General features: G+C 38.3%; 1 protein-coding gene across 1 annotated transcript in view; it reads left to right on the forward strand.

Annotated features, from left to right (window-relative positions):
* Positions 1 to 265: 265 nt before the first annotated feature.
* LOC139726794 (G protein-coupled receptor kinase 6-like) overlaps positions 266 to 12,051 on the forward strand; it is a 120,580-nt gene continuing 108,794 nt past the window's right edge. Inside the window, exon 1 of the mRNA XM_071637786.1 lies at positions 266 to 422. Coding sequence (XP_071493887.1) covers positions 371 to 422 — 52 coding nt within the window. The 5' untranslated portion in view covers positions 266 to 370. The remainder of the gene's footprint in view (positions 423 to 12,051) is intronic.

Here is a 12,051-nt window from a genome sequence, read left to right on the forward strand (position 1 = left end):
ACGCTATATAGATATTTGCGCAGCGTCTACAACCTCGGAATTAGCATTTGCATTTTGGCATCCTGTGCGGATTGTGTACAATCTAAATCTGCACGTATGTGCCTCGAAATAATCTTATTAGCACCTCCGATCATCACTACGCGCGACCAACATGCAGTGTACGTATGCGGACTATGCGTTTTCCGTGTTTTCTGACAGCGATCGTGATTTCTGTGTACCGTACCGCGGGTAACTCGAGCGAGCAGTGTTCGCTGCTAATGGAGTTTATACGCTGCTGCTACAGCTGTGCGCGGAGAACCACCACACCCTTTCCCCCCAACCCCTGCACAATTTTGGAGTTTTCAGGCCACGGCCGCCACGACCACCACCTATGGAGTTGGAAAATATCGTGGCCAACACCGTTTACTTGAAGGCCAGAGACGGTAAGACATTTTCTTCGCCTTATGTTTTTTGCATGCTGCAGTTGATCATGAACTTGCGGAAGTTAGCAAGTGCCGAGCGAATGCATTCACTAGTTGGTCATTGAGCGAGGTATGCCCCCGTCTTGTTATGTGTGTAGGCAGTGTACTGTATACGAAGTCAACGTTCTTGATCTTCAACAAGCTCACCCATCCATACGCGTCTGCTGTGCTATCTGTCCTGCACAGCTGCACAGCCACGGTCAAGTTAACTGAATTGAAGCGATTACGATTATTTGCGGATGTAAATCCTCTGTTTTTATCTAATTCGTTCCACGTGGACACTTTCGCAAAGCTTTGTCTAGACTGGGCTCAATGGATAACTGAACACACAACGCAAGATTGTCAATGTGGGATGAAGGCAGGTTCAAAGGGTTAATGTTTGTGAGGCCAAAAAGAGGAGCCATGCCATCCATGGCAATCATGCAAAATATTTATGAATATAATTTGCATCGATAGACAGATCAGGCATTCAAAAATTTCACATGTTTTCGTCCTTGTTTATGAAGTCAGTACCATCCACGGCTTGTGTAGCGAGTGGTGAGACTTAAAAGACAGCCGAAGTATCTGGTAAAACTATTTTCTACACTTTGTATCCCCAGACGGCAAACATCAAGTTGTCAGTCCAGAATGTACACCAAGATGTAGCTTTAGTTCTGATTTAGTGGGAAGAGCGTAACAGTCACACTGATGAGAGGATACAACCTTGTAGAACAGGTCTACACTGCACTGATCTATCGCCATCAGGCTCAGACCAAATGAAGACATATGTTTTTTTTTTCTTTGTTTTTTTTAAGGGGGGGGGGGGAGGGGAGCGAGCAAACAGCATTTTCCTTCTCACCTGCTGAGCTGTACTAGACCACTTCCTGCACTGACGTGCCAGATCAAAATCTGACCTCTGCACTGGTGTGTGCCATATCTATCGCTATCGATCGTCTATTTTTTGTCACAGTTTTTTTTTTTTTTTGTTGTTGTGTGTGTTTTTCTTGTTACAAAAAGCGCACATCCTTTAATCTTGCTATAGATTAATACACATATGTAGATCGACATGACACATTTTTCTTACTTTTTTTCATTTCTCTACCAATACAACTGTACCAAGGTGGCTTGCATCATCTGGGTTGTATAACTATAAGCCAGGTCCTATTCATTGTGCTCAAGTAAAGCATGTCATTAACCCGTTGAGGACGGGCTGATTTTGCTACAACACGCATATATCCCAAAGAAACCTGCCAGAGTATACTCGGGACTCATCTTCAAGGGTTAAACAAGGAAACTTACCCAAAGGTACTGGGAGATGGCACCAAAATATTAATAGAATTAGAGAGTCAAATCCAAATGTAAAGCATAGGCCTTGATATGGACTATATGAAAAAACACAATTTTGATGAGGATTCATATTTCACAGTCAGAGCTAGTTATTTGTAGATCTAGGCCTGAATAATTAAGAAATGCTGCGTGAAGTCTGCAGTACTGTACTGGTACGTTTATGCAGGTAAGCATGAAGCATGGGGTTTTATTTCAAATGGTCATGTGTATATATTACACACAAGTAGTATGTACTCTGTAATATGTGCATATAACCCTGACTACACAAAGTGAATAAGACTTTGTTTGAACAATCTAAGAGCTACTGCAGAAGCCGCCCGCAGATATGGTAGCAACGAACAACCTGCACAATTGTACATGGGCTTACCACGCAACAAGAGCACTGCAGGGCCAGATAAGAAGTTCTGAGAATGAGCATTGCTTTGTGAGACATTGATTAAGAATCTATTCTCTTTTCTTTTTTGTAGTAAGAGTAGGTATCTTTTATAAAGTTGGTAGGCATCTATGAAGTCTAGTACGTGGGTACTGGAAAACATGAATTGCAGTTCTTCAGCAGTTGGAAAAGATGCAACACTGCATCAATTTCCTCTTTCGATTTCATCTCGCTGATATCCAGTTCAGAAGCTGAATATTGACAGTGCAGAGAGGAACAAAATACAGGCACAAATGTGACATAAGCTAATGGCATTTCTCATGCATGGCTGTGAAAATTCACATATTTGAGGGAACCCCCCTCCCAAAAAAAAAGATAAGCGAATGGAAACATGATACATACAGTAATGCCTGTAGTGAGAGCGTGGAACCCATTATCTTGTAAAAAAGGGGAGGTGATGCACCCATCTATGGTTTATGACTCTACCAGATGGGATGGTTATATTGAACTGTCCTCCAGGGTATGGGGATGAGGAGATGGAATGGCCAGACCTTGGTGAATTGCCGTTGCAACCTGGGCTGTTGTACATGTACCACGAAGAACACACTTCTCGCCTTTTTTTTTTTTTTGCCTGTGAATTGCCAGAGAGCTTACTGGTAATCTGATTGCATTGTGTTCATTAATTCAGTCCTTGTCTTGACTGATACTGTAAAAGTGAAAATGATTGTTACACATTCTAGCACGACATGGAATTTATGGGGAAATATACATGGAAGCATGCAAATTTGTTATTAAACAGAAGTATAAGCTGGAGTATTTATGACAAAGCCCTTAAAACTGCCATGGTAATGGTGGGCTGTTTGAAATGCTCACTTGATTGTTGTGATCTTACCCGGCCGAGTGCAAAAAAAATCAACCGTGCACAAATTTCTGCTTTCAAAGTATTTCCGAACACCGAAAACGTGCATACCAACATTCAAGCACCGCATGTGTGCATTCTAAGCCAAGCCAGTCAAAAATACAGCCGACTGTGCATATGTGAGAATTGTGCTGTGATGCTTTATAGAGTTTGCAGACACCATTGACTACGACTACAAGCCCTGATCATAATCAGTGCTTCTCCGCTTTATCTATTATGCTTGTATCTAGTGTAAATAGTCTGTAGTCGTTGTACATACTCTTATCCCTTTTACTTGTAGCTGTGTCTGAAGTTGACCTCTCTTTCCTGCTTGCATTTTGCTTTTGGTATTGTATCAGGTTTGTTATCGAGAAGCTCTTCTTTTGTTCACAAAGGAACATGCAATATGATATTCATACACAATGCGCAAGGATCGTTGCCTTCAGTAATTTGATGCATGGTCTTCAAATTGATGAATTTTGGCATGCAGTCAAGCTCTTTGAGGGGCAGTGCAGGTTTCTAAAGAATGGTGTCCATAGACTAATGATTTCTGCCGGGAACAAATGCTGGAATTCTACCTCTGAGGCAAAACTATATTGTATTATTGCTTCATTATACTGTAGACTTGGTTGAACAGGATATGTTTGTATTGATTTACATGTAATGTATAAGAAACTATGTGAACTTTGATCTCAGTGATATCTCAAGCATTTGATGTACAATGTAATCCCTCCTTTGTATACTTATTTGATTCGCTGGACTGATCATGAATAAACCATGAATAAACCATGAAAATTTTGATATAAAGATTTCCCTCCACAAAGTTTAAAACCAGTTGATAGAGTTTATGTAGGACAGGCTATGAATCATGATTTTGTTTCTTTTATTCATATTCTCTGGTGAGTGTTGTCTATAACAAGTGTCCATTTGGCTAGAATACGTGTAAGTTACTGTAAAACGAGGAATGTTCGTGTGCATTTTAATTTCGCGATTTTTGCGAGTGCCAAGATTCACGAATTTAAAATGCACGTGAAATTTCTTGTCTACGAATGCCAGTGGCAGTTCGCAAAAATTTCATGCCGCAAAAAAGGCCGTCGGCTCCAATTCGCAAAAAATTCATGCCACGAATATATCATGTTTTACAGTATGTAATTATGGTTAAGTCATTGATGGTGATTTCATGAAAAGTATTATTTGTGACTATTTCATCACATGGGATGAAAAGCCCTACTAAGTACACTAGAAATATCAGCAACTAACACAGTCTGCAATAATGTGTACAATACATCACACAAAAAGTAATGAGTATCGTGCAAGTACAATATCACTCTGACAATATTTTGATTTTGACGGATTTAGTTCAAGACATCTTAATTCTTTTGTGGAACTTTAATTCACTATATGCTCTTCATCCTTTGTATCTGGGTACTGTCTCTCATAAAAGATTCATGACAACTGTAAAGCTGGAATTTGTTGCAGTACCTTTGAAAAACAGTGACAAAGTGGATGTGTGCACTTAATGAATGTTTGATGGGTTTTAACAGTCAGCTAATAAGTAAATCAAAATATCAATATACAGCATGTATTTGTACACAAATGTACATGTAAGTACTACATCATGATAGGTAATATACATGTGGATCATGCATCTCATTTGGTCATGGTACAAAGATTTTGTTCCGATGAGATCCAGTGAACAGTATAATGAAGATATTTTCCAAATGAAATTGAAAGATTACTTAGAAATCTCTGAAATTGAAAGATTACTAGAAATCTCTATTCCAGAGGACATTGACATCTAGACTGTACTTGACCTACAATGTAGAGGAAAATCTAGCAAGGAGTAAGAGAGACAAAGAAAAAAAAGCACTGGATGTCATTATTTCACCCATGTCAGGTTTGATGGAACTCAAATGCACAGGAGGAAAAAAAAAAGTGCCAGTGAATCCCTTCTTTAATACATACTCACTTTTGATATTTCACTTTTTATGCAGTCGCATACAATATTTCCATCATAGACTGTAGTTGTGGGCTTGATGTACAGTAACATGTACTGTGCATTGTATGAGTGTTATGTTTCAATTGATGCATTGTGCCTTGCATGACGTTTACAATGCCCTGCTCCAGAGCTCGACAGCATTGATCGGAAAAAATGTAGGGAGGAAGTTGCGCGTTCAGAATTTTTTGTCAACCCAGGTCCATGACAGCACCATTTGCGTCATCATGGATTTTTGTTCACTTTTCTTAGAACTCGTTCACTTTTTTTTTTTGTTCGTTTAAATTTCTTTCATAGAGAATTGGTATGTTGTCATGACATCCAGCCATTGATGTACAGTCAGAAAGTTTGGAAAAGCAATTATAAAGTAATTGTAGAGTGAGGTCTTCAGTTTGGAATTTGTTTCTAGGAAAATTGACAATGTACAGTGTACAATCTTGCCTGTGTACCATCACCAATAATACTGGTAACTCAAGTCAACACACAGACAGTAAATGTGTTCACACCTAGACTTAAAAATGTCTATGATAGCATTGGCAGAATGCATTGAGTACACTCACTTGGACATTGTACATTGAACGAACTCTTGTAGAGTCATTTTAATGCATGGGTTGTTTTAATTCAAAATGCCAAACATATGCAATGTGGCATTGGAATATTGAATACTATTTTCTCCATGGTTTTTCATATTGTTCAGGTTAAGGATGAGTGTTTATGAAGCACTACAGTACAGATTTATTTGTATTATTTTGCAGATAGGAAGTGTTGCATTCAAAACTGAACGTGGTGTTATTATTGTATAGGCCACAAAGCATTTTTCTTCCCCTCCCGACTCTTGCCATGAGTATGGTCCATGTACACTGTAATGTTATCCTCATATCGGGGAAGTATTTGGCAAGTGTACGAGTACTCTTGTTTAGATCCAAGCATCTTTATGAGGATGTGCATCAATGAAAGAAATCATAACATACTCGGAGAAGATTTTATCTAGATACATTATTCATTCTTTTTCTTTTGCGGGAGTAACTTGTTGGATATAATCATGATATCACTGTCAAAATGATTTGAGTAGGGAATGTATATTATTTTTCATAGAAGGTACAGTATTTGGTGAATGAAGGAAGTTTCTGTGTGTTGTACAGTATAGTACGTGTGTATGTGAATGGAAGTGTCACGAGCTGCTTGGTGGACATAGCTAGCCCCCAGTTTGATGCTGTCCACCGAGGAGAGCGATGCGAAAGGCTTATCATAAATCATAATTTTCTCGACTTCCAATCGTGTGAGGAAGTTCACCGCAATTAGCATTGTAATATAACCACGTCGTCTTGCAGCTTGACAGAATGTGGGCAGAGTTCGGAGTCGGTGTCGATTACGACATGCGCCAAGTTAACAGAGGTTTGATATTTTTAGGATATAATGCGAGGGCGAGAGATATTGTTCTGCTTTTGTTCACACCTCATTGTGCATTTTCCCCCCTAAGAGGAAATACTCATATTGGCTTTTTGTGTGCAGTGTTTGATAGACAAACATTGCATGAAGTGTCTGATACACGCATTGGTAAGCTTGGAAGAAAAGTCCAATCATTTTAGGTTGTTGTTGATTTTGTTTTGATTTTGTTTTGAGACAGAGAAAGAAAGGCTAAGCAAAGTATGATCTTTTGCAGGGCATTAAAAGAAAAATAGTAGATATATTATATGATATATCCACCATTTCTGCTACTTTCCGGAAAGGAAATTTGGCAGAGGGCCCCCATACTTTTAATGTGCAAATGCCCATTCATTTTACTTGCCCAACAGTGAATTTTAGTTGCCTCGGGCAAGCAGACATATGGGTGTGAAGCTGCCTGTCTTGTACATATGTAAAATGACAGATTGTCTGTGTGCATTTCAATTACAATCTTCTTCCAATATACAACATGTACCGGTACTTCAACCAGTACTACATTGTAGGCAGAACCTCCTTGAAATAGACTCGCACAGTGTACCTGTAGTTACAGGTCATTTGGGAAAGTGATGTACAGTGTATGTAGTACTTCATTATGATGTTCTACACCAGAAATACCGGTAATGCCGTTGAAAGAATGAACAGTGAGCCTACACCATACAGTGCACATTGATGCTTCGTACATTTATGTAGTGTGAGATTTTACTATTGGGTATTGTTTACCATCGTAATACACTGTAGATTTTTTTAATACATTGTATACACTGTAATGTATGGGTGTATTCAGACATGGGGGGGGGGGGTGGGTGGGTGCTACAATTTTATAAGTACTGACTGTGCAGTATACATGTACATGTATGACACACAAATTAACATTTTAAAGCATCTTTAAGGAATTACATTATATCCTTGTTGATCCTTTGCCGTTCCCTGAATTTGTCTGTAACAAGTTGTGTAAATGTAACATTGATAAATATGGTATACATTATTTTGTTCTTCTTCCTTGCTAAATTACAGTAAAAGCATGAATATTGGGCAATTGCCAGAAGAACTCTCCTTTGCTCTATTGAGGTGACAACTCTGAAGTGTAGAATGAGTCATGAGAGTCCAGTGGTTTACCTTCAGCTTAGTGTGTGTGTTTGTGTGTGTAAAGACCAATTTTAGTGATCCTTGTAAACAGATTGAAAGCTGACTTGAATAGCTTGGCAATGAACTATGAATGGCCACGTCAATGATAGGAGAGATTTGTCTACAAAGCACATAGAGGTTTTGATAAAGGCCTTTTGAATCTTGCTGTGTTCTAAACAAATACATATGTTTGTACTGTAGAGTGTGGGCCGTGTCTTAGTAGTGTAGTGTACTTGTAAAGAACAATCCTTCTTTCAAGTTCTTGTATACATACATACAATACACCCTGTAATATACGTCAATGCAAGGCACAGACAAATCTGTACATTTTGTTGTTATTTTCTTGCTTTTGTCTGCATGGCCCTGGTCTACATTGTAACTGTCTTTTTGAAATAGATACAAACATATAATTTCTTTCCCATCACCAAGAGCACTTTACAATGAGCACCTTACAATGTACTAGTACTTGTTTGAGGTGGTGCATTACAATTTCTCAATTGTTATTATGATACATGGTAAGTATATGCATTGTAAATATACATTTGTATATTATGATATGAAAAATTCTTCAGAACCAGTTGGCAACTTGGCTTCGTACAGTTTGTGTACCACAAACTTTGCAGTCATGATACACATTATGTTGAACTCAAACTGCAGCAACCATCGCAACAACTGTGATTGTTCACAGGTGATTGATTTCTGCTTACAATGTACTCATAGCTGTCGCCAGGCATTTATCCTGTACATGTCTTTAATCAACCCCTGGAGCTTCAGTCATTCTTAAATTGCAAATTCAACGCCATAGAATGTATTTTTAGCTGAGCCATTGTTCCACAAATGGATCAACGCATCGATGCACAATGACAAATGAGTTATAAATTCAAAGAACTTGTACATTTGTTGATTACCGGTATATAAATGTGATAGAGTCCATTTGTAACAAAGTACTGAGCTGTAATTCATGGGGACTGAACCTCAACAACAACAAAAGTTTCTGCCGTGCTCTGAAGAAAATTGCACACTCATTATGTGGGATCAAGGCATCTATACACTGAAAGCACAGAATTGTAGGCTTTCTGAATTTAGTTACAGAAAGGCAAATAATACCATGGAGGTGGGATACCCACCAATTCTTAAAAACCATTGTATCTGTCTGCATTTGAGTGTAATCTCATTTGAATCAAAACTGCTGTATGTTGTGTGCACATTATCGTCTATTGGCGTTTTCATGGGGATTCCTTTTTGTCGCGGACCACAAGACTTTCGAAGATGACTGGCCTCTGGGAAATGCTGCCGATAGATTGATCCAATGTGGCGCCCACAGACAGAATGGGGGATACATGTTTGATGTTCGGAATGAAAAGGAAGTGATGGAATGCCATGGTTCATTATGCAGCTTGGCATTTGACTGTGAGAGATACAGTGTATCCATGACTTTAGAGTATAAAGAGATAATGGTATTCAACAGTGGCGGATCCAGCGGGGGGCGCACCGGGCGCGCGCCCCCTCTTTATTTTTTGTTATAACAAAAGAAATAAAAAAGAAAAATTGGGGGGGGCATGTGCACCCCCTTTAATTTTAAAAGGATGTTCTCTTGTTGCATCCCTCCGAATAGACTGGTTTGCTATTAAACATCTACATAGTATACAGTCAAATTTATGGATGTTTCATCTTTCCTGATGTACATTGTACAGTAGTTATGAGCTCGTTCTATGAACCTTTACCTCAAAAACACTTTTCAATACTTTATAAACCAGAAATGTTCATGTTCATGAAACTTTTGCAAATTTTGCAAGGAGCCCAACTTTGCATTATACATGTAAGTAAAATGCACATGGTATGAATGTTTTTGTCTACACAATGCATCGAATGCCAGGACAATGCTGCGTAAACCATCATTGTCTGCAAGTTGCTAAATTTTCATACCGCAAAAAAGGCCGTCGGCTCCAAATCGTGCCAATTTTATTTTATTTTATTTATTTATTTATTTTTTTTTTTGGGGGGGGGTTTACATAACTTGGAATCCAGCTTGCATACGTACATTTATAGTTGTTGAGCCACAGCGGCAAACCTCTGGCAACCTGTCAGGTTGTCAAAAAGAGCCATTGTCAGAAAGGCATGAATAAAATCTGAATACCCGGTATATAATGTGCAATTTATATAAACCGGTCATAGAATTTTTTGATATATAAAAGCAATCATAGCGATCGTTCAGCAGGTGGAATGAGGATTTGAAACTGCATGAAATGCATGAGAGAAAAGGAAGAGTGTAGAGGTGTGCAGGAATGTATGGAAACAGTGACCTCCAGAATAGCTGTGGCTGCATGGTTGCCCTATCAATTCTGTATTGAAACTCGGCAAGGCTTGTCCATGCTGAATGAAAGGAGTCGGGCAGGATTTGTTCAATATTTGTGAACCTATTACATGCTTCATTGAACACCTGTTTCCCTCTTTTTTATCGTGCTTGTGTGTTTAATTCTGCAATTGGAATCTCTTCAAGTAAAGTGTTGGTGCATGCATTGTTTCAAGAATATTAAAGCAGCAGGATACTAGAACCCTACGTACATGTATATCGTACCTTGGGCAACTGAAACTTACTGTTGATGAAATCACATAGAAGAAAATTTTCCTGTATAAACAGTAAATTGCTAAACTAGATGTATTTTAGCTTTTCTGTTAAAGGTCCAGTTTACCTTTGGGAGCAGTGATTTTAAAAATGTTCAAGATATACCATTAAATGCATTTTTGTAGATCCGTTGTATCACAAAACATCCTACCATATGAAATTTTCACAATAAAGCCTAAAATATAAGGAGATATCAGTATTTTTCTTAATAAACCATAACTGTATACGGTTTAGTCTGGAAGCATCCTTATTATAGATATTGTTCACATTTTGTGTATTTAACAATACTTAACATCGAATATAGGTATTCAAATTTTTACATTGGTTGTTTCTATCCCTAACTCACATTTTAGAACTATTTTAAAGCACTAATGCTGGGTTTTTGTTTCATCTGCAAATGGTAGATTATGCCTTTAAGGCAAGTGAGATTTGTGTGTGTGTGTGTGTGTGTGTAAACGTGCTGACAGCCATACAAGCTTGAAATTTGATCATTGTTTTAAACTGCACTATCAACATCAACAATAATTGCATCAATTACAAAACAGTATTGAGCAAAAAAATACGAACTATCAATTGTGATGCACCCATACTGATGGCTGTGCAAGTGCCTGCGTGCGTTATACATAGTTATGTACACAATGTACTGGTAGTCGTGAGGTGAATTTTGTTAAGTATTCTCACTCACATACAGTGTACTGTTGACTGGGCATTTCCTACAGATAATTAAACCGCTGACATTCTGTTCCTTGAAATACTGTAAAAGTGGAAATTTTCGCGCATTTTGTGCAACCAGATGCTAGCGCGAAAAAAAGAAGCACGCGAATATTTTTTGCTTGCCAAAAGTTGCAGTAGTTCATGTCCTGATTCTGCGGAATTAAAAAGATGCGAAATTCATCTTACCCGGCCGAGCGCGAAAAATTACTCGCGCAAAATATCCACTTTTACAGTATTTGACTAGACCCTACATACCTGGCTTGCAAAATTTGGCTTCATTTTCTCAACAGAACATCTACACAGAAGCGTTTGATATGAAATGAGAAAAACTAAACCAACAAAGGCGATCGAGTGCCTGTCTCTCTCTCTCTCTCTTTTCTCTCTATTTCTCAGTTGATGGAAAGTTTTATGGCAAGATAAACCTGGAGGAGCATCTAATACCCAGTGGAGTTGTGGTCCGCAGGGAAATTTTCAGCATTAAATCTCCATCTCCTGCCCGTGCAGAATGTACATCCCTTATTAATAGCGGAACATCCATTATTGGACAGTTGCGTTTTAACCCTGGGTTGAATTGTTTCATTTTTTTTTCCCCTTCATTTTCTGTCATGTGTTATTAGAGGAGCATGCTCCACAGGGAGAGAGCTTTTATTGGTACCCGAATTGTGCGCTTTTGATTTCATGCTGTATTTTCCGTGATGACGCTCACTAGGTGTGTTTGTCTGTTAGTCTTGTGAATCTTTAAAGGGATGGTATGGTATTGGTAGAGATGTGGATTTGACTTTTAACTTTTTGAGAGATACCAAGAAACCACTTAGGAAATAGTACTGAGCATATACCATTCTAGAGGAATTTAAATTCTATTTGATGAAAGTTGGTTTTGGAATGGCCGAGACATCCAAAAACAAAGTAAAACAAAGCGATCCTAATAAAAGGTGGGTCCCACCTTTTATTAGAATTACTCTTTTTTTTTGATATCTCAGCCATTTCAAAACCAATTTTTGTCAAATAAATTTTGAATTCCTCTTAGAATTACATGCTCTTTCATAATTATTTGATAAGAGGTTTCTCATTATCTCACCAAAAATG

The sequence above is a fragment of the Diadema antillarum genome, unplaced genomic scaffold, assembly GCF_040938485.1.
Source record: "Diadema antillarum isolate AM-2024a unplaced genomic scaffold, OU_Dant_1.0 seq00000098_RagTag, whole genome shotgun sequence".
Classification (NCBI taxonomy): domain Eukaryota; kingdom Metazoa; phylum Echinodermata; class Echinoidea; order Diadematoida; family Diadematidae; genus Diadema; species Diadema antillarum.